The sequence below is a fragment of the Pteropus vampyrus genome, unplaced genomic scaffold, assembly GCF_000151845.1.
Source record: "Pteropus vampyrus isolate Shadow unplaced genomic scaffold, Pvam_2.0 Scaffold23, whole genome shotgun sequence".
NCBI classification, from domain to species: Eukaryota; Metazoa; Chordata; class Mammalia; order Chiroptera; family Pteropodidae; genus Pteropus; species Pteropus vampyrus.
In genome coordinates, this window is record NW_011888804.1 from 11,972,922 (window position 1) to 11,980,775 (window position 7,854).

The 7,854-nt window shown below is 47.3% G+C and overlaps 2 protein-coding genes and 1 pseudogene across 2 annotated transcripts in view; all 3 read right to left on the minus strand.

Annotated features, from left to right (window-relative positions):
* LOC105289430 (immunoglobulin lambda-1 light chain-like) overlaps positions 1-995 on the minus strand; it is a 28,717-nt gene extending 27,722 nt beyond the window's left edge. The window contains exons 1-2 of the mRNA XM_023528319.1: positions 930-995; positions 262-536 (exon numbers count right to left, since the gene is read on the minus strand). Coding sequence (XP_023384087.1) covers positions 262-536; positions 930-975 — 321 coding nt within the window. The 5' untranslated portion in view covers positions 976-995. The remainder of the gene's footprint in view (positions 1-261; positions 537-929) is intronic.
* LOC111736943 (immunoglobulin lambda-1 light chain-like) overlaps positions 1-7,854 on the minus strand; it is a 52,156-nt gene that overhangs the window by 34,305 nt on the left and 9,997 nt on the right. The window lies entirely within an intron of this gene.
* Positions 6,133-6,251, minus strand: LOC111737066 (annotated as a pseudogene).

Consider the following 7,854-nt stretch of genomic DNA (forward strand, 5'->3'; position numbering starts at 1 on the left):
CAGGCCCTGACAACACCAGGACAGCCTGGCTCGCCAGCCCTGAATCCCCTCCTGGTCCACCATTGGCAGAGGGGGCTGAGAGCAGAGAGAGAAGGGGTAGCCTAGAATCTCAGATATGTGACCTGGGCCAGACCTGTTCACTGCTTTTTCTGTCGTCCTCCTGGGGCTGGAGGACAGTGTGACACAGACCGGGAAGGGGGTTTGAGTCTCACTTCCCTATCTGCCTGTGTCACTGTGAGCTTTCTCACTACCATCCCACACCTGACAGTAATAGTCAGCCTCGTCCTCGGCCCGGGCCCCGCTGATGGTCAGGGTGGCTGTGTTTCCCGAGTTGGAGCCTGAGAATCGGTCAGAGATCCCAGAGGGCCGCTTGCTGTCCTCATAGATGACCAGCACAGGAGCCTGGCCAGGCTTCTGCTGGTACCAGTAAGCGTTTCTACTTCCAATATTGTTTCCTTCACAGGTGATCCTTGCTGTCTGTCCCGGAGCCACGGACAGTGAGGATGGCTGAGTCAGCTCATAGGACGCCACGGAGCCTGCAAGAGAGAAAAGGAGAGGTGGGCTTCCAGAGCCGAGTCTCTTCTCCAGGAGATACAGTCTGCCTGACCTGGAACGAGCTCCAGAGTTTCGTTGAGCCCACAGGATGCCCTAACATCCCTATCTATCCTAACCCTAACAGCCCTTGGGCCCGATTGGAGGATAGAGCATCTGCAATGAAAAGCCCTTCATGCTCTGTCAGGTGCAGCCCTTCAGGGCTCACACAGAGCCAGTGAGCACAGTGAAGTATTTCAGCCCAGCCTAGGCCCTCATCCTGTAGCAGAGTCATTAGCATCCTGTCCCCACTGGCAGCTCCCTACTGAGATAAAAGACTGGGCCTGGCCTATCCTGAGCCCTAAGGCAGAGGTTGAGTGTGAGCCTGGATGCAGCACCTGTGCAGTGAGCAAGGAGGCCAAGGAGGAGAGGGGTCCAGGCCATGGTAGAAGCAGCTCAATTCTGCTCTCTGGGCCTGAGACTGGGCAGGTTTCCTCCCAGGCTTCTCTTATCCCCTTGCTGGAGAGAGCTGCTGGGTATGCAAATCAAGTCAGGTCAAGGGTGCTGCCTGAGGAGCTTGTGGTTTCAGTGAGGAGTTCAGCCTCAAGGGACACAGAAAGGGGAGGTGCGGTCCCTGCAGACCCCACCCTCAGCCCAGGGAATTCTGATCCACTGTCTGGTGCCATAGTCTGGGGCTGACACATCTACCGCAGACTGTCTCATGGCCTCAGCCCCGGGCAGATCTGGTCCCTGAGAGTTAGAGGTGAAATGTCTGCATTTTCTGAACACATTATAGAATGGTGACTATAGAGGTGACCATACGAGCCTTAGGTCAGTGCAATGTCCTACCCAGATCACAGTCTGTGAGCATCAGAACCTGAGCTCATTCCCACCTTGCCCAGTGTGCACAGACTCTTTAGGAGCCACTGAGGTGATATGAGTTTCTGTGCTTGGTGAGAGCTCCTGGGGCAGGTCGTAGATGCTGTGCCTCTGTCACCCAACCCTAACGCCGTGTGCACAGGGACAGATCTTGTTGCTGAGAAAAGTTGAAGAGGAACAGAATTTTAGCACGAATGGAGTGGGATGGAGAGGAATGAAGTATCTGGACCTTTGCTAGAAGAACAGGCAGAGTTACATAAACACATCTGACAGACATGGAGTCAGAAGTTTACATAAAAGATGATAGTGTAGAAAACATACATTTATTTTCCAGGTATGAGGTGATGGTTAACATCCCTCCTGCATGTTCGAACTGGTTATGCCCTGGTTCACCCCACCTCCAGATATCTTTGCCAGGTGGTCTCTGCTGCCCTCTGGTGACCGCTAACAACCGGCTGTGTTGATGCATTGGCACCCTGGCTTGGTACAGTTGTTTGTAAATTAAGAACCTACGATTCAGGTTCTGATTCCCTGACCCAGGGACTGCTGGCCCAGGGGAGAAATTACTGTCTTTTATGTGACCACTGCTTTTCTCAAAGCCAATGCTGGCGGCTCAGATCACCCATGAAAATATGATCAGATTCATTTAGAGGAGGAGGTGGCAGGGCTTACCTGAAGCATCACTGTACGTATCTCTGGGGTGGTGGGTGGTCATGGGTAAGAATCCGAGTCTTCGAACAGGGAACAGAGGACTCAGTGGCTGCCTCTCACTGGTGCCATCTGCTGGTGTAGGGCTCACAGAGGGCAGTGAAGGCTACTGCTCTAAGACAGAGACAGAACACTCACCCAACAAACATTGATTCAGACCCACTTTGTCTGGCACACATTCCATCCTGGGAATCACTTGAACGGGACCATTGTGTGCCTGGGGCAGCATAGCGAACACACTTGTTTTATTGACACAGCAAGCAGACCCCTCACCTTCTCTCTGTGTCTTGTCTTCCATATTCGTTTCATGGCCAGACAATTGCTAATCTCAGCTCCCTATTGGCCAGGATTCATCTTGTGGCACCGTGTTGGTCCATGGATGTGTCAGTCGGCTGAGCTTCTTTCCAAGAAACTTTCGCTCTTGTGACATAAATAAACAGAGTAGATTTATACAGTGCCTTTCCTCTGGAACCTGGATAGGATAGCTGGAGCTGCAGCAGCCATCCTGAGCTCTGTCTTCAAAAAGAATTAGAGCGAAGCCTTTGCAGTAGTGATGGTGGACCAGATAGTGAGAAAGATCTGAGACCTCATTGGATTGCTGAGGATCTGGAGAACAACGAACTGACTCCACACTTATTATTGCAGGAGAAAAATAAGCTCCTGTCTATTGGTGCCTCTGATTGTTATGAGTGTGTTCTTGCATTCAAAAAGTTCCTGAATAATGAGGGTAATAATTAGCACACATCAGTCAATCACACCAAATGGGATGATAAGGGAATAATTGAGTGGCTCTTGATGAAGTGCAGATAATTGGTTGATACCAAGCAAAAAATGACAGGCAGGTACCATGCAGTGAGAGGCTGAAGGAGGCCTCTCTGGTGAGGTGTCACTGGAGCTCTGTCAGGATGGGAAGATGAATAAGAAGCAGGAAGTGTGTTTGGGGAGAGTGGAGTCAGTGCCCTGTGGGGAGCATCTGGTTGGTCTGAAAATGAAAGACAGTGAGAAAATTTTATTTTCCTTTCTCTTTTGAAAGATACTGTCCATTGGGTGAAGACGTAAAAGTAGAGTTTTTGTTGTTTTCATTGTGTTGTTTTGTTTTAGCTTTTATTATTCTGGAGACATTGCTCTACTCTCTTCTATATGTGATGTTTGGTAGGTTAGGTCGACTCTGCTTATTCTGCTCCCTCTCTGTATGGAACCTGTGTCCTCTCTCTGACTGGTTTTATGATTGTCCATTCGACACTGGTTTAAGGAATTTGATTATGATGCGATGATGAGCTTCCTTCCCTAAAGGGTCTGATTCCTTCTTCAGGAGCCCATCTTGGTCCCCAAACAGCCTGGTCTCTCCTGTAACCTAAGTCCCTCCCTCTGGGGTCACCGTGGGGAGCCATGCACACGGTCCCCAGAGTTTCCTGACCCCCTGCACATTCTGTAGTGTCCTGTGTGAATATCACCATACTGTACATGTCCAAAGTCAACCACTTTGTCGGGCCCTGTGCACAATGTCACCTTCACAGGTGAGTGTAAATAACTATGACAAAAGTTGTTTTTAAATGAGGTACTGTTGTTTTTTATATCTGGGAGTTTGATCGAAATACTTTTATTTTCTTTGTGTCCTCACTTAACATGTTCAAATATTCCTACTTAATTTGGATGCAGCACAAAAAGAAAAAAAAAAAAGTTTTACCTGAATATGCAGCCTGCTGCTTGTCCTACGGATTTCAGACATGCCAATCAGAGAGTTGCATGAGCCAACTTCTTAAAACCTCAATCTATGTATTTATTTACCCCAGGATATTAGCTAGACTACATAGGTAAGTTTCTCTACATGGACAAACATCTATATTCATATACATATCTGTGTCTATATGTGTATCTCTATCTAAATCTGTAACCGTATTCATATGCATATACATGCCTATACCCATATTCACATCCACATCCATATCCATATCTATGTCTATCTCCTATCGGTTCTGTTTCTCTGGAGGACCCAACAAACAAACCTGATTCGCTATGACTTAGTTGTTCAAGGTTTATTTTAATGGTAACTTATCCAGCACTAACTTGTCCAGGTCCACCTTGCCGTGATGTCATGTCACTTCACACAGAGGATGAAAATATCTTCACATGTTTTTCCACCACCAACTGTTGTGTTATCACTGTCATACATTCCATTTAGATATACATTAAAAACCACTGCGTATTGTTACTAATTTTTGATTTACACACGATAACGTTAATTATGGACATTAACCTAAGGCAGACGATTCTCTCTTTCTCCATGTAGTGACCGTATGTGACGCTTCACGTTCACTGTGTAGATGGACATTTCTACCTGGCATCATCTTCCTTCTGTCTGAGGTGCCTGTTCCTATTTTTTCTTGATGTTCTACTGGTGATAAATTCTGTAAGTTTCTGCATGTTTGGAAAAGTTTTATTTTGCTTTCATGTTTGAAGGATAGTTTCACCTCATAAATTCAAGGTTGAGAGATTTTTCTTTAAAAATTATTTTTTAAAGCTTTTCTTTTCAGCCTTGTGGCTCCACTGTCTTCTTACTTCCTTCGCTTGAGTGAGAAATCTGCTTTTCCCATGAGGTTTATGCATCTGCATGTGACATTTGCTTCCTCTCTGGCTGTTTCTACTATTGTCGCATGGTCACTGGTTTTTGTGAATGTAACTCTGAGTGTCACTGCTCTTTTCTCCCGTTTCCTGCTGTTGAATTCGGTTGAGTTTCTTGAATATTTCCGTCATTGTTTTCTTCAGTATTGAGGCCATTGTTTTTTTAAGCATTTTTTCTATTCACTCCCGTTTGTCTTCTCTGCTCTGGGACTCCAACTACATGACTCTCAGGCTGCATGAAGTTGTCCTACAAATCACTGAGCCTCACTGCTCATCGCTTTCCGTCTTTTTCATTTCTTCACTTTGTTTTGAATAGTTTCTAATTTGATGTCATTAAGTTCACCAAACTCTTCTTCTGCAGAGTCTAAACTGTTGCAAATCTCAACTGTGCATTTTTAAACTTCAACATTACAACATTCATCTCTGAAAGGTGAGATGTGGTGTTTTTTAAATGTAGTTGAAATCAGCACTTAACATGTTCAATCATTCCACTAACGCTTTAAACAAAGGGACTCCTTGTGCAGAATTAATTTTATGTACTATCTCCCAGTGAACCCTCTGCAGAACAATTCTGGAGGGCACGGAGGACAAGGCTGCCTGGGGATGTCAGATCTGGGAACCTGGGCCAGACGTGTCATGTCTAAGCCCTGCTAGGGCTGGAGGAGAACATGACAGTGACGGGGAAGGGAATCTGTGTCTCACCCGCCCATCTGCCTATGTCATTGTGTGTTTCGTCACTGGCAATATCCACACCTCATAGTAACAGTCAGCCTCGTCCTCGGCCAGGCACTGCTGATGGTCAGGGTGGCAGTGATCCCTGAGGTAGGGCCAGAGAATTGGTCAGGGATCCCTGAGGGCCAGTTGCCAAAATAATAGATAACCAGCACATGGGCCTGGCCTGGCTTCTGCTGGTACCAGTGCATATAATTACATTCTCAGTGATATCTGCAGAACAGGTGATCCTGGCCATTTGTTCCAGAACCACAGATACTGAGGGCAGCTGGGTCAGCTCATAGGAAACCACGGCACCTGCAAGAGATAAAGAGAAAGGGTTGAGGATGAAGGGCCTGGTCCCAGAGGTCCAAAAAGGGTCCTGTCTGGGCTGAGCTCAAGGTTTGACAGAGCTCCAGCTCAGGGTCCTATGGGGGCTGAGATGTAGCCAGAGCCTCGGGGGCAGCACCTGTGCAGAGAATGAGGAGGAGGAACAGGTACGGGGTCCAGGCCATGGTAGGGTCTCCTCAGAGCTCTGTCTCCTGAGACCTCATTGGCCTCCCCCAATCCCCTCTTATTCCTTTCTCAGTCCTTTGGGGGTGGTGAGGGTTTAGAGTTTATGCAAATGTACTCATCGTCTGGCTTTCTTTTCTTTCTTTATTTTTTCTTTTTTTTTCTTTATGCCTACAGCACCTGGTCTTCCCAGGTCGTCTCCCATCCAAGTACTAACCAGGCCAGACCCTGCTTAGCTTCCAAGATCAGACGGAATCAGGCTTGTTCATGGTGGCATAGGCGCAGACTCATCTGGGTTTTGTAAGGGAGGAGTTAGCAGAGATCATTCTCACCTGCTAGAGGGGGCTGCGCAGGTACCTGACGGAGGTAGGAGTAGAGTTCCCCAGCTGCTTCTAAGCTGCTTCTAAGAAAATCAGCCATAGACTCTAACTTTTCTGATCACAGTCACCTTCCTGGGGTGCAAAAACATGGCTACTGTCCCAAACTCTTCTGGCCTGTGGTCTGTCCTGGGCTGGCTCAGCAGGGCTGTGAGCCTTCAGGAGCCTGGCCATGGGGCTGAGCTGAGCTCACTGAGAGAGGAGTGACTACCCCTGATCAGCAGGCGCTGGTCAGTGGGTCCTGCCCACTTCCTCTCTCTCCTTCACATCTTCTCTGTGACCCCCATACACATTTTTGTTCCATTTTTGGCATTTCCTTAGACATGGTTCTATTTGTTAGGATATTTGTTCATTGTTTCAAGTATGATGGTTTTCTTGTTAAACATCCTCTTGCTTTTGAAGCTTCACACCCATTCCTCGTCTTATTTGAGACTTAGTGTTTGTCTACCCTTTATGACATCGACCACCCACAAGAATGCCCAGGTCAACAGCTGGGACCAGGCTTCCCTGATGCATTGTTCAGATGAGACATCCACTGTGTCTGTGTCCCATCAGAATCCTGTGGCAAAACTGGGTGAATATTTGAACTGACCTTCAAAAGTGGTCAGTCAGCCCGAGGAGAAGAGATGGACTGTCTCGATTTCCTTCTGTGGGCTGAATTTGGACAGAGCTAATTTACAGGCTAGACTCCCTCTGAGGCTCCACTCTGGCTGCTCCTGGCTGCAACTCTGCTGTCTCCTGCTGGTGGAGAAGTGCTCAGACCAGGAGCTTCCCTCTTGTGGGTCACACCAAACCACCTGCCACCTGAGAGGGCATGGTCTAGGGAAATCCAGCCCTCTCTCTGTGTCACTGTGACCCCCGCCTTGCGCTGCCCAGCCCAGCATAGAAAGGTGGAATGAGGGCTTTGGGAAGAGGCAGAGGAAATTTTCGTAACCATGTACCAGGGTCGAAATGCCCTTTCTTTACCCTTTGTTTTTATTAGAAGAATGCAGAGTACAAGATAAACTGTACGTCAACTGCAAAAATATAAAAGTCTAGAGAAATCCGTGTGACACCTTGTAGGCCACCTCATTTCCTCTGTGTTTTGGAAGCAAGAATGTTGCTTTTTCCACTCATATATGAGCAGCTCAGCTATGTTATCACCCAGAACAGTTGAACTTCTTGCACTAAAGCTCTAAACTAAAGTTGTGCATGTGTATCATCATCATCATCACTATCATCATCACCACAGTCCTCATAGTCATTATCACTAATATTATTTCGAATTCATCACAAACTTCTCAGAGTTCACGGGGTAGAAATTCCACACTGCACTTGGCTGCCATTTCGATGACCTGGAATCCTCTTGCTACTTGGACTTGGACCATATCCATCACCCAGAAGCATTGTCTGTACTGAGCCCCTGTCCTTGGATTCCTCAGAGAAAGGACAGAAGATTCCAAGACTTGGGGCCCACTCACTGAGACTCCCATGAGTCCCATTTTTGGAGTTTGTACTATTTAACTGGGAAAAT